At 48.2% G+C, this 19,657-nt stretch overlaps 1 protein-coding gene across 3 annotated transcripts in view; it reads left to right on the top strand.

Moving 5' to 3' along the window:
• Positions 1 to 19,657, top strand: part of LOC137412694 (discoidin domain-containing receptor 2) — a 140,884-nt gene that overhangs the window by 13,412 nt on the left and 107,815 nt on the right. For all 3 annotated transcript variants that reach the window (XM_068097979.2, XM_068097981.2, XM_068097982.2), the window contains exons 3-4: positions 4,918 to 5,020; positions 6,562 to 6,601. In XM_068097979.2, the coding sequence (XP_067954080.2) occupies positions 4,918 to 5,020; positions 6,562 to 6,601 (143 nt within the window). The remainder of the gene's footprint in view (positions 1 to 4,917; positions 5,021 to 6,561; positions 6,602 to 19,657) is intronic.

The following is a 19,657-nucleotide window of genomic DNA, read 5'->3' on the forward strand; positions in this document are numbered from 1 at the left end:
TGTGAGGTGTTTTTAATTTCGTGGTGGTGAGGTGTTTTTATTACGTGTTTTATGGCTGTGATGTGTTTTTATTACGTGTTTTATGGCTGTGAGGTGTTTTTATTACGTGTTTTATGGCTGTGATGTGTTTTTATTACGTGTTTTATGGCTGTGATGTGTTTTTATTACGTGTTTTATGGCTGTGAGGTGTTTTTAATTTTGTGGTGGTGAGGTGTTTTTATTACGTGTTTTATGGCTGTGAGGTGTTTTTATTACGTGCTTGATGGCTGTGAGGTGTTTTTATTACGTGTTTTATGGCTATGAGGTGTTTTTATTACGTGTTTTATGGCTGTGAGGTGTTTTTAATTTCGTGGTGGTGAGGTGTTTTTATTACGTGTTTTATGGCTGTGAGGTGTTTTTATTACGTGCTTGATGGCTGTGAGGTGTTTTCAATTTCGTGGTGGTGAGGTGTTTTTATTACGTGTTTTATGGCTGTGAGGTGTTTTTATTACGTGCTTGATGGCTGTGAGGTGTTTTTATTACGTGTTTTATGGCTGTGAGGTGTTTTTATTACGTGCTTGATGGCTGTGAGGTGTTTTTATTACGTGTTTTATGGCTGTGAGGTGTTTTTATTACGTGTTTTATGGTAGTGAGGTGTTTTTAAATGACGTGGTAGTGAGGTGTTTTTAAATGACGTGGTAGTGAGGTGTTTTTAATTTCGTGGTGGTGAGGTGTTTTTATTACGTGTTTTATGACTGTGAGGTGTTTTTAATTTCGTGGTGGTGAGGTGTTTTTATTACGTGTTTTATGGCTGTGAGGTGTTTTTATTACGTGTTTTATGGCTGTGAGGTGTTTTTATTACGTATTTTATGGCTGTGAGGTGTTTTTATTACGTGTTTTATGGCTGTGAGGTGTTTTTATTACGTGTTTTATGGCTGTGAGGTGTTTTTAATTTCGTGGCTGTGAGGTGTTTTTATTACGTATTTTATGGCTGTGAAGTGTTTTTAATTTCGTGGCTGTGAGGTGTTTTTATTACGTATTTTATGGCTGTGAGGTGTTTTTATTACGTGTTTTATGGCTGTGAGGTGTTTTTATTACGTGTTTTATGGCTGTGAGGTGTTTTTATTACGTGTTTTATGGCTATGAGGTGTTTTTATTACGTGTTTTATGGCTGTGTGGTGTTTTTAATTTCGTGGTGGTGAGGTGTTTTTATTACGTGTTTTATGGCTGTGTGGTGTTTTTAATTTCGTGGTGGTGAGGTGTTTTTATTACGTGTTTTATGGCTGTGAGGTGTTTTTATTACGTGTTTTATGGCTATGAGGTGTTTTTATTACGTGTTTTATGGCTGTGAGGTGTTTTTATTACGTGTTTTATGGCTGTGAGGTGTTTTTATTACGTGTTTTATGGCTGTGAGGTGTTTTTATTACGTGTTTTATGGCTGTGATGTGTTTTTATTACGTGTTTTATGGCTGTGAGGTGTTTTTAATTTCGTGGTGGTGAGGTGTTTTTATTACGTGTTTTATGGCTGTGATGTGTTTTTATTACGTGTTTTATGGCTGTGATGTGTTTTTATTACGTGTTTTATGGCTGTGATGTGTTTTTATTACGTGTTTTATGGCTGTGATGTGTTTTTATTACGTGTTTTATGGCTGTGATGTGTTTTTATTACGTGTTTTATGGCTATGAGGTGTTTTTATTACGTGTTTTATGGCTGTGAGGTGTTTTTAATTTCGTGGTGGTGAGGTGTTTTTATTACGTGTTTTATGGCTGTGAGGTGTTTTTATTACGTGCTTGATGGCTGTGAGGTGTTTTCAATTTCGTGGTGGTGAGGTGTTTTTATTACGTGTTTTATGGCTGTGAGGTGTTTTTATTACGTGCTTGATGGCTGTGAGGTGTTTTTATTACGTGTTTTATGGCTGTGAGGTGTTTTTATTACGTGCTTGATGGCTGTGAGGTGTTTTTATTACGTGTTTTATGGCTGTGAGGTGTTTTTATTACGTGTTTTATGGTAGTGAGGTGTTTTTAAATGACGTGGTAGTGAGGTGTTTTTAAATGACGTGGTAGTGAGGTGTTTTTAATTTCGTGGTGGTGAGGTGTTTTTATTACGTGTTTTATGGCTGTGAGGTGTTTTTAATTTCGTGGTGGTGAGGTGTTTTTATTACGTGTTTTATGGCTGTGAGGTGTTTTTATTACGTGTTTTATGGCTGTGAGGTGTTTTTATTACGTATTTTATGGCTGTGAGGTGTTTTTATTACGTGTTTTATGGCTGTGAGGTGTTTTTATTACGTGTTTTATGGCTGTGAGGTGTTTTTAATTTCGTGGCTGTGAGGTGTTTTTATTACGTATTTTATGGCTGTGAAGTGTTTTTAATTTCGTGGCTGTGAGGTGTTTTTATTACGTATTTTATGGCTGTGAGGTGTTTTTATTACGTGTTTTATGGCTGTGAGGTGTTTTTATTACGTGTTTTATGGCTGTGAGGTGTTTTTATTACGTGTTTTATGGCTATGAGGTGTTTTTATTACGTGTTTTATGGCTATGAGGTGTTTTTAATTTCGTGGTGGTGAGGTGTTTTTATTACGTGTTTTATGGCTGTGAGGTGTTTTTATTACGTGTTTTATGGCTATGAGGTGTTTTTATTACGTGTTTTATGGCTGTGTGGTGTTTTTAATTTCGTGGTCGTGAGGTGTTTTTATTACGTGTTTTATGGCTGTGTGGTGTTTTTAATTTCGTGGCTGTGAGGTGTTTTTATTACGTGTTTTATGGCTATGAGGTGTTTTTATTACGTGTTTTATGGCTGTGTGGTGTTTTTAATTTCGTGGTCGTGAGGTGTTTTTATTACGTATTTTATGGCTGTGAAGTGTTTTTAATTTCGTGGCTGTGAGGTGTTTTTATTACGTGTTTTATGGCTGTGAGGTGTTTTTATTACGTGTTTTATGGCTGTGAGGTGTTTTTATTACGTGTTTTATGGCTGTGAGGTGTTTTTATTACGTGTTTTATGGCTGTGAGGTGTTTTTATTACATGTTTTATGGCTGTGATGTGTTTTTATTACGTGTTTTATGGCTGTGAGGTGTTTTTATTACGTGTTTTATGGCTGTGATGTGTTTTTATTACGTGTTTTATGGCTGTGATGTGTTTTTATTACGTGTTTTATGGCTGTGAGGTGTTTTTAATTTCGTGGTGGTGAGGTGTTTTTATTACGTGTTTTATGGCTGTGAGGTGTTTTTATTACGTGCTTGATGGCTGTGAGGTGTTTTCAATTTCGTGGTGGTGAGGTGTTTTTATTACGTGTTTTATGGCTGTGAGGTGTTTTTATTACGTGTTTTATGGCTGTGAGGTGTTTTTATTACGTGTTTTATGCTGGCTATGAGGTGTTTTTATTACGTGTTTTATGGCTGTGAGGTGTTTTTAATTTCGTGGTGGTGAGGTGTTTTTATTACGTGTTTTATGGCTGTGAGGTGTTTTTATTACGTGCTTGATGGCTGTGAGGTGTTTTCAATTTCGTGGTGGTGAGGTGTTTTTATTACGTGTTTTATGGCTGTGAGGTGTTTTTATTACGTGCTTGATGGCTGTGAGGTGTTTTTATTACGTGTTTTATGGCTGTGAGGTGTTTTTATTATGTGTTTTATGGCTGTGAGGTGTTTTTATTACGTGCTTGATGGCTGTGAGGTGTTTTCAATTTCGTGGTGGTGAGGTGTTTTTATTACGTGTTTTATGGTGGTGAGGTATTTTGAATTACGTGGTGGTGAGGTGTTTTGAATTACGTGGTGGTGAGGTGTTTTGAATTACGTGGTGGTGAGGTGTTTTGAATTACGTGGTGGTGAGGTGTTTTTAATTTTGTGGTGGTGAGGTGTTTTTATTTCGTGTTTTATGGCTGTGAGGTGTTTTGAATTACGTGGTGGTGAGGTGTTTTGAATTACGTGGTGGTGAGGTGTTTTGAATTACTTGGTGGTGAGGTGTTTTGAATTACGTGGTGGTGAGGTGTTTTGAATTACGTGGTGGTGAGGTGTTTTGAATTACGTGGTGGTGAGGTGTTTTGAATTACGTGGTGGTGAGGTGTTTTGAGTTACGTGGTGGTGTGGTGTTGTGAATTTCTTTGTGGTGAGGTGTTTTGAATTACGTGGTGGTGAGGTGTTTTGAATTACGTGGTGGTGAGGTGTTTTGAGTTACGTGGTGGTGTGGTGTTGTGAATTTCTTTGTGGTGAGGTGTTTTGAATTACGTGGTGGTGAGGTGTTTTGAATTACGTGGTGGTGAGGTGTTTTGAATTACGTGGTGGTGAGGTGTTGTGAATTTTGTTGTGGTGAGGTGTAATCGTCCGAAACCTCCAGTCTGCACCTACCCCTCCCCTATTTGTGTGCTGAGGGGTTCTTTCTTGAAAAAAAAAACATTCAACCTAAATTGCTTATAAAATGTAATATCACAAACACAACAAATACATTTGTGCAAAGTAATTGTTTGTATTATGATTGGTGAAAATCATAACGCAGCAGCTCAGGTGCAGTCATTAGCCTCAGCTAAAATAAGCCTGTTCCTCAGTATCGACACACACGTGTGTGTGTGTGTGTGTTTGTCTCAGAAACACACGTTGATCTCTTCTTTCTTGCACTGACTCTTCTGTCTCTCAACATCCACACACTTTTACATCCAGCATTACAGGCGTGCAACTTCTCTCTCAAGGGCCAATCACATACATGTCCATGTACTTGACCTACCTGGGCAAATCCTTGCTCAATGATAATTTCTGGTGATTTACTCTTTAATATTACTTCCTTGATCGGCCTTGTATTATTTGTCTTACTTCAAAGCAACTAAATTCCACCATCGGTATTTAATCAAAACAAAATATTAAATGTTTTCTTTGTTTACAAAAAGTATAACTTGCAATAATTTGCCTCATGCCATAATATGACGTGCGGATTTATATGTATTTTGGATACAGGGACATGTCGCTACGCGCTGGGAGTCCAGGATGGTCGTGTAACGGATAATCAACTGAGTGCCTCCAGCCAATGGTATGGCACCACAGCTGCAAAGTATGGCAGGTGAGTATTATGGCCTCGTTTATGCGGGCTCGGGCAGAATAAGTCTGCAGCTGCAAACTCCTAAACCCCATTAAGACGTTCCGAACGAAAGTATCAAAACTTCAATCTCATGCAGTTGTGATGTTGACTGACCATATCTGTTAGGTGTTCATATCATATGTTGACTGACGATATCTGTTCATATCATAGGATGGCCTAGCATAGAGATGCACAAACTCGCCTCTACGTTGCCTCTAGGTTGCCTGGTTGTCTAAGCCTCGAAGTTGTTCAATGTCCTCTAAGTTGTCTGAGCCTCTAAGTTGTCTCGCCTCTAAGTTGTCTAAGCCTCGAAGTTGTCTCGCCTCTAAATTGTCTCGCCTCTAAGTTGTCTAAGCCTCGAGGTTGTCTCGCCTCTAAGTTGTCTGAGCCTCTAAGTTGTCTCGCCTCTAAGTTGTCTACGCCTCGACGTTGTCTCGCCTCTAAGTTGTCTCGCCTCTAAGTTGTCTAAGCCTCAAAGTTGTCTCGCCTCTAAGTTGTCTAAGCCTCAAAGTTGTCTCGCCTCTAAGTTGTCAAGTTGTCTCGCCTCTAAGTTGTCTCGCCTCTAAATTGTCTAAGCCTCTAAGTTGTCTTGCCTCTAAGTTGTCTAAGCGTCTAAGTTGTCTCATCTGTAAGTTGTCTCATTGTCTAAGCCTCTAAGTTGTCAAAGCCTCTAAGTTGTCTAAGCCTCTAAGTTGTCTCGCCTCTAAGTTGTCTCGCCTCTAAGTTGTCTAAGCCTCTAAGTTGTCTCGCCTCTAAGTCTCTGTATAGAGCATGCTATATGGACCGATCTGATGTATACACCTATAAAAGGCAAAGATCTCTCTCCTCCTCTTTGATTGCATGTGTTCTATACAGGGCCACGTCTCTTAAGTTACAAACTCCAAACTCAGGGTACAAATACAACTTTGTGTGGGGGTAACATAGGCTATGTGGCCGAGGCCTCACACGATGGTGGGTGGGGGGGGGGGGGGGGGGGGAGTGGAGTGGTGTATGCTAGGTGGTCCATTGCAGCCGACGCCTGCAACCCTCCTCCTCCTCCCTTTATAAGGGGTGATGTCCAAGAGCGCCTTGATCACGATACCCCTTCACTTCCTCCTGTACTCAGCCAAATCTCTCCACTCTCCCACCACCTTACTGATATTCCTCCTCACACAATCCTCCCATCTCAACCGCGTCCCACCTCTTTTCCTCCGACCTTACTCCCTCAGCCTATCCGCTCTCTTTGCCAGTCTCTCTTCCCCCATGTGCACAGCAGAGTATTATTATAATTCCCACATTTAAATATTAAAACACAAGTTGTCTGTGACAGTCCCAACTCCCTAAATCCCACGCCACACACTTTGAGTTTTAAGCTAATTCATTTCCTCGGTGCAGGAGTGCATGTGCATCAAAGTGAAACAAACAAACAAACAAACAAACAAACAAACGCACAACAAAGACACATCGAATATTGTATATTTTGATTTACTTTTTATTTTTGTATGGTGAAAGAGTTGCATGGTGTGCGAATTTTTATTTTATAGGCTGGAGGGAGAGGAAGGTGATGGAGCATGGTGTCCAAAGGTGAGGAATGAGAACGGTGGTTTCTGGTGGGTCTATAAGTTAAGCTGGTTCTCTTTCTCTATCGGAGCGAGGCTCATGGAAGAGCAAGGTTTAATTGCCAGTAGGGTGAGGGTGGGGGAAACAATTGGGCACGACTGGCAAGGGGAGCATGGCTTGACACGAGGTGGTGTTGCTCTGCTTCCTTGAAGCACTGAAGGGAAGAGTGGGAAAGAACGGCTTAAGGAAGGTGGTTCCATATGCGAAAGGGAAGCAAGGAAGAAAAAAAGTTGGTCTTTGCAATCAGTCTGGATTTTGGAAGTTTAAGCAGGTGTTTAACCTTACTGGAAGAACACATGCCTCATGGAGTTTCTGGAAATGGTCAAACGACAGAGAGTAGAGGGAGAAATATCAGAGAAGAGGTTGAAGAAAACAGAGAGACCACTGACCTTCCTGCAATGTGAAAGCATAAGACCTTGTACTTCCGGCCTCAACGTTGGAGATTCCATTATCTTTTGAGAGCTTTGTATTCCACAGAATCCAGGAGAGACAGATGTGATGTTGTGGCATCTGCACATAGAGGAGAGTGGTACTCCCTTCAGCTACGGACAAAGGCCTTGTAGACTGAATTTGGAGACTCTTTCATCACAAACAATCAATTTTAAAACACGAATTATCCGAAATAATAAAGAAATAAACGTTAAAATCTACAAGCAAATTCCATTGTTACATTAAATACAAACATGCTGAGATTAAATTAGTTCATAGACTGAAGACCTGGTCAGTGAGGCACACTTGTGACGAGGTGGGTGTTTTGAAATTAATTATATATACGTATATATATATATATATATATATATATATATATATATATATATATATATATATATATTGTTACAGACGTGGTTTTAGATGTTATGATGGGCCGAGCGGATGGTCCAACCGCGACCGTTACAGGATCCCCAATTGGCCCGATTCCACCCGACGTTGACCAGATCGCACCACAGATATTCAATCGGGAAACCTCTAAAGCGACCGAAAGAGAATGAAAAGAGAAGAAGACAGAGTACGGAGGAAGAACAGATTTATTATACACACACAAGCAAAAAGAAAGAGCGACCAAAATTATTTACAGCAATGGATGGAAGAAGCAGTCACACAGTGCATCGTTAGCTTATTCTATTCGATTTACTTAACCCCAAGACAACGATTAGGACAGATGACGTTCACACTTACACGGGGGATATTGCAGGCAGGTAGGGCTTGAGGTGGATTGCTGGAGAGGGAGGCAGGGTCGGAGGCAGCAGCTCTCAATTCCTCGCGTTTTTGGCGGGAAAAACCTCCGTCGCGTATCCGCTGCCGATACTGTAGACGTCACGCGCTGGCTCGGGCACACCTGCTCCTCTCCTTCTGGTGGAGCCGTCTCCCTCCTTTCAGCGCGTCCCTCCAAAGCTGGTTTCCTCTCCGAGTACCTCTCCCCTTTGGCTTGGAGCGTCTCGCATCTCACCGCTCCTCTCGTATGTCGCCTCTTCGCTCATCTCATCTCCCAGATCATCTCGTGAAGCAGTCCCTTACAGTCGCTTTTATCACTCGGGGCGGAATCAAGCCGCCGTCTGCGAGGGCACGCCTACCGGGTCGCTAACCGCGGTGCTGGTTGGCCAAGTGGGGTTGGCTCACTCCTCCCCTCTATGACGAGGTGGAGACACGCCTTTCTTTTCCGAGATTAGGACATGGGCAATGGCGGCTTGCGGGATTGAACACCACTCGCACCGCTTTTGAAAGGAACTTTGGAGAGCGGAGATGATTGGGGAAATTGGAAGGGCCTACGCTTATTTCGTTTGATACAATGCAGAGTCAATCTAGTGGGAAACACATATTTAGCCTACATGGAATAAGGAAATACACTATTTACAAAGATATATCGTGGCCTGTGTGTAAGTTTCATGGAATTAACTAGGAGGACGGCTGCGACCATTATTTACATTACCAGGGTGTTACACATAACAAAACCATACTTTTCACATTCGTTACACTTCCTCCAAAATTGTTACACTTCTCAAAAACCGTTACACTTCTCAAATTCGTTACACTTCTCAAAACCGTTACACTGCACCCTCCTTTCTTCAGGCCTGTACTCGGGCCTACAAAACTTTAACTTAGTGTGACACGTAGGTGTAATTCCCTCTACAATTAACCTGACCCTGAGTGTGACAATCTTAAAACACAAATAAGTATGTCCCCCTATTGCATTGCACCCTGTCTAACAGACTCAAGCCCACAGCTAACCGAATTACGGAATTATTCTCAAACTATACATTTACGGTGGGGAGCATTATTTACAATGACGTGATTTCTTATTTACAACGCAACCCAGGACCTGTGTTTTTTTTTTTTTTTTTTTTTTAGGGAACAAGAAAAAGAAATTCCTGTTGGGAGGGAGGAGACAGCACGCATTGCATCGATGCACCAGTACCAATACCACCAAAGCACCCAAAAGCACCACAAAGCACCAAAAGCACCACTCGGTGCGCAGTCACCATGGTTCATAATAAACACAACAAAACAACTGGTGGTGGTCTTCTCTTTCTCTGCTGGGCCGATGTTCTTCCCGACGTCTTCTGGCTTCATGCGGCCTACTTGGAAATATAAAAAAGCACAACTTGTGTTCGTTTTTTATTTAGGGCCTCAGGGGCCAACTAAGGGTGGTCCACCTGTTTGGCATAGGTGCCACCTTACCGAGGTCCGCAAGCAAGATTCCCTGGCCACTATGGCCGGTCTCCAACAGAGGTGCCCTGCCCCAGAACCTGGGGTCCATCAAGTGGTACTTGGCCGCAGAACAGCGGTCCATAAAGTGGTACATCAACGCAATGCATGCTGGTTCTGGGAATCTCGTGCGCACAATGGTCACCTCACGCACGCTCCCCTCGGCACCCAATGGCGCACAGGTCCTCAAGTGGGAAACAAAAGGGGGGAAGACAATTGAGCGAGGGGTAAGGTCACAAGGGTACACGTCAATAAGGCAATGCAAGGCGAAATGCGTACGGAGGGCGAAGTGAGAAAGCTCGTCCCTACCGTACGTCACCCCCCTGTCACCTACACTACCCTTGCCCTTACCCCATATGTACAAAATCTACACATTACCAATTCGTCACTACTGTCACGTCTTCCCCATATTTCCCCTATACCAAATTCGTCTCCACAATCCCTCGACTTCAAAATTTGCCATCACCAATTCATCATCAATCCTCATAAGGAGGGAGAGATGGAATTACGCACAATGTCACACCCACGTCATGATGCGTCTCACAATCCAAACATTTGCATCATAAAAATAATCAAAACATGGCATGGTGTGGAGTACCTGTCACATCAGGTGAGTGGATGCAGATGGTGCGAGGAGATCCTTCATCCTAACTATCCTCTAAATGATTTTAACACACTTTACACTACCCGGGGTCTTTCCCTGCCAATCCATTGGCCACTTACACTATGGGTTCTAAAAACCAAATTCCCATTGACCAAACTGTGGTGCTTCTCAATTTGGGGTCTCACTCCCCCGATTCATCTCCCGGTGCCCTCGCACAATTTCTGGGCTGCGACGTGTAGCTCTCCCAGCAGGTCTACCCACTTGCACACCTCCACCACTGCAGTTGCCACCCGAGCTTACCTAGCTCCTCACCCTAACCTAACTAACTGGGGGAAGCCCCTCCTGGCTCTGTCACCCCACTCGGTGCCCTCTGGCACTGGGCTACCCGGGTCCGTCCTCCGGATCCTCGGGCCCCATCCACAACAACTACTACCGGCTCCCAGAGCCCACCTGCGGCCTCACCTGGCCGACATCCTCACAGTGGTGGAGCGCCCAACCAACTACACACACTAACAGGCTACACGCCCAGCCATTTCCACAACACTAATGCACCCATCCAAAGACCATTCTTTCACCCGCACCACAGATGCCAATATCCAACCACAATTTACCTGTACCCTCTACCTAACACTTGCACTACCCGCCCCGGGTATTCGTGATGGGGGTCCACTCTTCCCCCATTCACACCTTCGCACCATCCACTCCACTCCACAATTTCCACCATACTCACTCCACGACCATCCATCCCAATACTCCAGATATTCCACACTACCATTTATTCCACACAGCCACATACACCTGTTGTTGCACACCTGTGCCCTCACACCTGGTGCCACCTACACCCTCCTTTCTTCCTGGACCATTTGGTCAACACAACACGCAATCACCACTACTCCCTCATACACTGCTCCACACACCTGTTCAGTTGCACACCTGTGCAATCACACCTGTTCAATCACACCTGTTCAATCCTCAACCACACGGCATCATCTCATCTAACTACTCCCCTCTGAAACTTGCGCTTCCCAGTCGTCCCTTTAAACTATTGCGCTCCCACGTCATTATCATCCATCCTAAACTACCTGCGTCCCCACTACAGGTATCAGTCACTAACTAATCTTAACGTCACCTAATGTCATCTTCTAGGGCCCTACACACGATATCCTAACCCACCCGGGCTAGTTTTCACTGCCATCAACCCCATAATCTATAGCGCATTTGCCCCCCCTTCCGTGAGGGATGGTGGATTTGCCATCCCACCACATCGGGGGTCTCTCCATTATCAATTTTGCTCGTCCAAATTCCAACCAATTCAAAAATTTTCCATTTACTGCCAATTCTACCCACTATTATAAATTTCGTATCAAATCACTACCATCATCATCACAGTCCGCTATATCCTAGCCTCGGTGCGTCATGACATCATTAAACTCGGTTCGTAAAGCCGAGCAATGAATTCGGGTGGTTTGGTCGCCTGCAGGTTGAATCCGTCCGGCTTTCGGTTCAAGGGAGGTGGTTTGGTTGGACCGAGGTTCCACGCACCATCTCGGCGCGGCACCTTGTGGTCCCGGGCCCGATGGCTCAATCTCCCCCGGTCGGAACCCCGTCCCCACGAGGGGGCACCGTACCGCTTCCTCCCACTCGCCCTTGAACCGGACCGGTCGCCTCGCCCGCCAAGGCCCGGACTCGACCGTGCGGGGCGGGGCCAAGCCCGAATCGGCAACGACGCTTCGAAGAGAAGCGACGCAGCATCGACCCGCGCCGGGCCTCGCACCCAACAAAGCACCCCGCGCCCCGAGTGCTCGCATCGGCTATCCGTCGCCCTAACCGCTAACCCGGTTACCGTCGATGCTTTACTTGCATGCTCACACGCATACGCTACCCCTTTCACACTCACAAAACCCGGCGTTCCAACGCCGTCCGTACAATCCACCAACGCTCTCCCTGTTACACACCACACCTCTCGCACACACTCTTGCGCACACTTTGGTCCACTCCTCTCCTCCGTTACGTCCTCCGTAACACTCACCATGGGCGTGCACTCTGGCATCCACCCACTAACGCGTTCACATGGGCTCTCCCACACTCGCGCTACCACCAATTCAGGTGTGCTTTCTCGCACACGTTCCACCACCACCTTACTCTCCGTGTCACACTCCGTACACCCCGACGTGCATTCTCGCTCGCACTCGGTTTCACACTCGCGCTCCGATGTGCCCTCTCGCACCTGCGCCATCACCAACTCACTATTCGTGTCACACTCCGTACACCCCGACGTGCATTCTCGCTCGCACTCGGTTTCACACTCGCGCTCCAATGTGCCCTCTCGCACCTGCGCCATCACCAACTCACTATTCGTGTCACACTCCGTGCACCCCGACGTGCATTCTCGCTCGCACTCGGTATCACACTCGCGCTTCGTAACACGCTCACCCCTTGACGCACACTTTTTTTTCACACGCGTGCCATTTCCACTCACACGGGACCCTTCACCAACGCCCGGATGCTTCCTCGATCCCAAGCGCGCGACAATTCTTTTGTCGCTAAACATCCTCTTACAAAATCTCCCAGCACAATACACAACAGCACGTCTCACCTTCGGGGTTCTTCTTCCTCCCTGCACCAAAACCTGCAAACTTCCATCTATCTATAATTCCAGTAATCTCTGTATGTCTGTATGTCTGTGACCGCTGTTTCTCGACAACCACGGGTCCGATATACTTTAAACTTGCCAGGTATATTGCTGGGGACCCGAGGATGTGCCTTTTCAAGGTTTCATATTAATCGGAGAAGTAGTTACCGAGCTATGTCCAAAAAACGATTCAACCAATCAGAGAGCAGCGAGCTATCACGTGTGCCGAACGTGGCGAACAGACTCTGCCTCGGACGGCACATTTGAGAGCGTATTCATTTATTTCACGTTGGCAAACTATGTTGCCGCTATGTTGGCGTTAAACTATGTTTTAAAACTAATTAAAACTAATTTGCGATTCTTTCGCTTTCCTGCGCGTTTGTGCATGCTATGGCGATTTCTTTACCAAACTCCGCAAGCCGTTCGCTTTGGACCAAACCATTTCATGTAAATAGAGGGGGGGGGGGATTGTCACCGTACTCGCAAGCCGTTCGCTTTGGGCCAAACCATTTCATGTAAATAGAGGGGGGGGATATAATTTTAGATATAGATATAGTATGGGCATGCCCTAGTTTGGATTAAGCACAGCATCGTGATGTGAGCAGGGACTTTGCACATATTCCATTTCTCCCTGCAATTCCCGGGCTACCTCCGTCATCTCTTCAATTTCAATGCCCACTTCCGCTTTTTCTGTACTCACCTCGACGACCGTTGGCTTTAATAAAATTCCCTCTACCTCATCGGTCGCCGGCTTTTCCAAACCCCGTGTCGCGATTTCTACCCCCGTCATTGTACCCGCGCTTTCCTCCGCTTCGCTCAACCAGCGCTTTTCGACCCGCGTTACCTCGTCGTGCACCCCTGGGACCCTTTCGCCCAACTTGCGGTCTCTGTTCCTCTGCCCCCTTTCCTCCCTATCGGCCCTCATTACCCCTATCATTCTGCTTTCCATTCGTTCCATAATGTCGTTTTCCCTCTGCATTTCCACCATGAATTGGGCCATGAAGGCTTGCATTTGGGCCACCGTTGGTAGTACCAAGGGTGCGGCCGCAGCTGCCCCAACCTCGTGCGCAAGAGCGCCATTTTGTGCGTCTGAAACCTCCGCAACCACATTGCCATTTTTCTCCTCCTCCCTTTCCTCCACATACATTTCCCCGAGGTCCTGGGTCGATTCCACCCCGTCTATCTCTCCCACCGACATCCGATCGCCTTGATTGTCCATGGCGCGATCTCAAAATTCAGGTTTTATAAAACAACAAAATTTCAGCAGCTCGTAATTTTGACCAAATTTTTTTTTTCTACACCTTTTAAATATTTGGTTCGGGCCTCGAATCCCACTCCCAGACACCAATTGTTACTTACTAACACAATTGGTGTCCAAAATTTGGGCTAAATAAATTTAGTCCCAGGTTCGAATCCCAACTCCTGACAACCAATTGTTACAGACGCGGTTTTAGATGTTATGATGGGCCGAGCGGATGGTCCAACCGCGACCGTTACAGGATCCCCAATTGGCCCGATTCCACCCGACGTTGACCAGATCGCACCACAGATATTCAATCGGGAAACCTCTAAAGCGACCGAAAGAGAATGAAAAGAGAAGAAGACAGAGTACGGAGGAAGAACAGATTTATTATACACACACAAGCAAAAAGAAAGAGCGACCAAAATTATTTACAGCAATGGATGGAAGAAGCAGTCACACAGTGCATCGTTAGCTTATTCTATTCGATTTACTTAACCCCAAGACAACGATTAGGACAGACGACGTTCACACTTACACGGGGGATATTGCAGGCAGGTAGGGCTTGAGGTGGATTGCTGGAGAGGGAGGCAGGGTCGGAGGCAGCAGCTCTCAATTCCTCGCGTTTTTGGCGGGAAAAACCTCCGTCGCGTATCCGCTGCCGATACTGTAGACGTCACGCGCTGGCTCGGGCACACCTGCTCCTCTCCTTCTGGTGGAGCCGTCTCCCTCCTTTCAGCGCGTCCCTCCAAAGCTGGTTTCCTCTCCGAGTACCTCTCCCCTTTGGCTTGGAGCGTCTCGCATCTCACCGCTCCTCTCGTATGTCGCCTCTTCGCTCATCTCATCTCCCAGATCATCTCGTGAAGCAGTCCCTTACAGTCGCTTTTATCACTCGGGGCGGAATCAAGCCGCCGTCTGCGAGGGCACGCCTACCGGGTCGCTAACCGCGGTGCTGGTTGGCCAAGTGGGGTTGGCTCACTCCTCCCCTCTATGACGAGGTGGAGACACGCCTTTCTTCTCCGAGATTAGCACATGGGCAATGGCGGCTTGCGGGATTGAACACCACTCGCACCGCTTTTGAAAGGAACTTTGGAGAGCGGAGATGATTGGGGAAATTGGAAGGGCCTACGCTTATTTCGTTTGATACAATGCAGAGTCAATCTAGTGGGAAACACATATTTAGCCTACATGGAATAAGGAAATACACTATTTAAAAAGATATATCGTGGCCTGCGTGTAAGTTTCATGGAATTAACTAGGAGGATGGCTGCGACCATTATTTACATTACCAGGGTGTTACACATAACAAAACCATACTTTTCACATTCGTTACACTTCCTCCAAAATTGTTACACTTCTCAAAAACCGTTACACTTCTCAAATTCGTTACACTTCTCAAAACCGTTACAATATTGTTACGGATACGGGGGACGGCTCTCCCGTTAGCAAGGGGTGATTAGCCCCTTGTCCTGTTAAGCTGGCCGTCTCCCCGGTCCTGGTACTTGTAACGCTCTCCCACGGGATGGAACGGATCAGGGTTATGGGTCCAGGGTTTATCCCGAATACCTTTATCCGTCCCTCCGCAGACTAGGGAGACAAGTACCGCTCGAACCCCGGTTTTAGATGTTATAATTGCCGAGCGGTGTTAGCAACCCGACGTTCGAGCCATTAACAGGGACTAACCCGATCCTGAACGTTGGCCAAATCGTGCCACAGGTATTCAATTGGGAAAAGACAAGGACGACACGGATGTAAAGGAAAGAAGGCAGAGTAAGGAGGATCAAATATAATTTATCACTAACTAATTATGTACAAGTCAAAAGTAACCAAGGAGAAGGAAAGATAAGAAAATAACCACAGAAGAAGAAGAAGCGGACACAGTGAAAATTCTAGCTTACCTATAGCAATCTTAATTAATACCCAGGGACAGAACAAACAAAGACAGACTCACACGAATGGGGAATGGAGGCAGGAATGACTGGAAGGAGGAATGGGAAGGCCCAGGCCACTGCAGGCGTCGAGGTCCCGCTCCAGGAGTCGACTCGCGTTCTTGGCGGGAAAGCCTTGGTGTGCAGCGGCGCGTATTGTTCACCGCGAGCGATGGGCGCTTCGTGCTGGACTCCAGGCTCTTCAGCTCCACTTCAATGCCACTTAACGCCACTTAACGCCACACTCAACTCGTCCTCCTCCAACGCCACTCTCTTTCTTCATCAACCCTTCCTCCTTCAGCAACAACTGTACTTTCAGCCACCAACAACCAACAACCAACCACCAACTACCGTCCTGACACATGCGCATGCATTTTTATAGCGCGCCTCGACCTCTCCCCACGAGCTCTCTGGGCACGCCTACCGGGTCGCTTACTGCAGTGCCGGTTCGCTCGCACGGCCCCTTTTGGCTCCGCCCTTGATGACGAGGGGCGGCCAATGCCCTGGATTCGGCGGCTCCTCCCCCTTCTTCTCCGAGCCCACCTCATGGCTAATGGAGTCGCGGTGAAAACCGCCAAGCAGCTGCGGCGAAAACCACAAGCCCAAAGAAACAGCGGAATGCAGCAAACCGTGCAGAGGAATTTGTAATGCGGCTGACAAAAGGGGTATCCAATGGAGGTTCTGGGGAAATTGAAAGGGGATACTACCTTGTTTGAATTCGATGCAATGCAGTGTTAACTAGTTGAAAACAGGGCCTTAACCTAATACACAGAATAAGGAAATAACTACCAACAAGGAGGAAATCTATGATTTGGCTACATGATTGTATATGACCTAACTAAGGGACGCCCTTTGACCTTTATACACAGAATGGAGGCAGGAGGGAGGTCTTTACACGCAATTACAAATCCACAACAATATATATATATATCGCACCGCAGCTAGTCAATAGGGAAAAGACAAAGGCGACACGGATGTGAAGAAGAGGAAGACAGAAGTAGGGAATACGAATATAATTTATTTGCTATTTACAACCAAAAGTAACCAAGGAGAAGGAAGGATAATAAATAATTTACAGAAGAGATCAAGGAGACACAGTGAAAATTGCTAGCTTATCTAAACAGGCTTAATTAATACCCTGGACAGAACAAACAAAAGACGGACTCACACGAATGGGGAATTTGCAGGCAGGAATGGAAGGAGGTGGGTGGCTGGAGGGGGAGGAAGGCACGGAGCTGGCTGGAGCTTGATCCCGCACGGGACGTCGGGCTGGACCTCGACGGCCGCCGATGCCACCGATCCTGTCGTGTGCACGGGGTAACGGGTCGGAGCTGCCTGGTGGAGCCAACGCTGCTGGTGGGGGGTCTGGCGTGACGGGTTCTCTCTCCCTCTCTCACAAACTCGCAGGACTCCCTTCAGGCTTGTCTGTGACCTGATCTCCTCCCTCCTCGACTCTTCTGGGGGCGTCTTCCTCGGGTTATATAAGCCCCACCCTTGACCCTTTTGCGAACCTCCCCCAAACGTTCTCTCTCTGCCCTCTAAAGCCAACCACTCGTTCTGGGTTGGTCGGCAACGGCTGGTTCACTCCTCCCCTCTATGACGAGGTGGAGACACGCCCTTCTTGCCCGAACCTTACCTCGTGGCCAATGGTGGTTTTGGGGCGATTCGAGCTAGCCCCAGCCAAAGGGCAGCAATGGCGAATTAAGAAAACCGCCCAAATGCAGTTGGTAATTGCAGCAAACCTGGCAAACCTGGCACTTTGAAGATGCCATGTCGGAGGGATCTACTTTATTTAATGCAGTGCAATGGAGTGTCAAATTAATGGAAGACAAATCCTTAGCCTAATACACAGAATAAGGAAATAACTGTCAACAAGGGGGGAAATCTATGATTGGCTAACGTGAGTGCTTATGAACTAATTACGGGACGCACTTTGACCTTTATACATAACTGGAGCAAGGAGGGCGACATTTTTACAACAATTTACACAACAAAAAAAAAACACCATTCTCATATCCACAACATATATATACGACCTGCCAATAAAGGAAGCAACAACGTATGTAATCAAAGCGTCTTTATTCCAAGGATCAAATTATAGCACTGCCGTGCTCGGGGCTGTGAGCCCCGTGTATATCCCGTGGCCACGCCTACCCCTCGGGCGTGGCCGACACCCTCCTGGTGCGCGGAATGATGTCATCGCGCCAGCGAGCCATCGTGTCCACCACACGCGCCCCCCCAGAATTCCCGCGCACCTGAAGGGTCAGTTTGCGGGGCAAACGGATGACCCGGCCGAAGTGCCCTCTGGCGGCTGGCGGCGTCTGGGATGCCGGGATGCCACCGGCTGCCCCTGGGATGGGTGCGGGACCGGGGGGCGGCGTGCCGGCGGGGTTGGGCGGTGCCGGGGGTCCGCCCGCCGGGGGGTGGCCCCGCCGCGGGGGCTGAGCCACTGGCAGGGGGTGGTCCACGTCGAGGTGGGCCGGTTTGAGGCAGTCCATGGACACGTGGTCAGGAGTACCGCCGATGTCCAGGGTGAAGTGCTTCGCCCCGGTCTCCAGCACGCGGAAGGGCCCGTCGTATGGGCGCCGCAGCGGTGTCCGGTGGGCGTCGTGTCGGACGAACACGTACTCCGCTGTGCGAAGCTCCGGGGCGACGTGCGTTGGCGGGCGCCCATGGTGCGCCGTCGGCACAGGGGCGAACCTCTGGGCGGTCTCCTGCAGCGTGGAGCGCTGCTGCGCCGCAGACCATGGTGCCGTGGAGTCGGGGAGGAACTCGCCCGGCACCCGCAGCGGTTGTCCAAAGACCAACTCCGCCGCGGATGCGCGCAGGTCGTCCTTGGGTGCTGTCCGGAGGCCCAGCAGCACCCAGGGGAGCCTGTCGACCCAGCCGCCGTCGCGGAGGGTGGCCCGGAGCACGGCCTTTAAAGAGCGGTAGAAACGCTCGCACAGGCCGTTGGCCTGGGGATGATAGGCCATGGTACGGTGCAGCTGGACAACAAGCCACCGCGCGACCGCCCCCCAGAGCTCTGAGGTGAACTGGGGGCCGCAGTCGGACGAGATGTCCGAGGGGGCGCCGAACCGGGCAACCCAGGTGGCGATGAACGCCTGCGCGACGTCCGCCACCATCGTCGCCGCCAAAGCCAAAGCCACGGCCTCCGGCCACCGGGTGGTGCGGTCCACCATGGTGAGGACGTGGGTGAAACCCCGCGAGGGGGGCAGAGGTCCCACCAAGTCCACGTGAACGTGGTCGAACCGACGTTCGGGCACCGTAAACGGGGCCAACGGGGCCTGGGTGTGGCGGTGCACCTTCGCGCGCTGGCACGCGAGGCACGTCCTGGTCCAATTGCGGATGACCTTCCGGAGGCCATGCCAGACGAACTTGTCGGCGACCAGCCTCTGGTAGGCCTTCGTGCCCGGGTGGGACAGGCCGTGGATGGCGTCAAAAACCCGGCGCTGCCAGCCAGCGGGCATGATGGGGCGAGGCCACCCGAGGGAGACGTCGCACAAGAGGGCCGTGCCCGCGCCGTCGAACGGCACCTCGGTGACGCAGAGGCCCATGACGGTGGTCCGCAAGGCCTGGACGTCGGGGTCGGTGGTCTGGTCCGCCGCCATCCGGGCATAGTCGATGCCGAGGTGGACCGCGTGGGCGACGGACCGGGAAAGGCAATCCGCCACCGGGTTGTCCTTCCCTGTGACGTGCCGGATGTCCGTTGTGTACTCGGACATGGCCGAGAGGTGACGCTGCTGCCGGGCCGACCACGGCTCGGCGACCTTGGCCATCGCGAAGACCAGGGGCTTGTGGTCGACGAAGGCCGTGACCGAACGGCCCTCGAGCAGATGGCGAAAGTGCCTGACCGCCAGGTGAAGCCCGAGCAACTCGCGGTCGAAGGTACTGTACCGGCGTTCGTGCGGGC

Source organism: Myxine glutinosa, chromosome 6, assembly GCF_964187855.1.
Source record: "Myxine glutinosa chromosome 6, kmMyxGlut1.1, whole genome shotgun sequence".
Taxonomy (NCBI): domain Eukaryota; kingdom Metazoa; phylum Chordata; class Myxini; order Myxiniformes; family Myxinidae; genus Myxine; species Myxine glutinosa.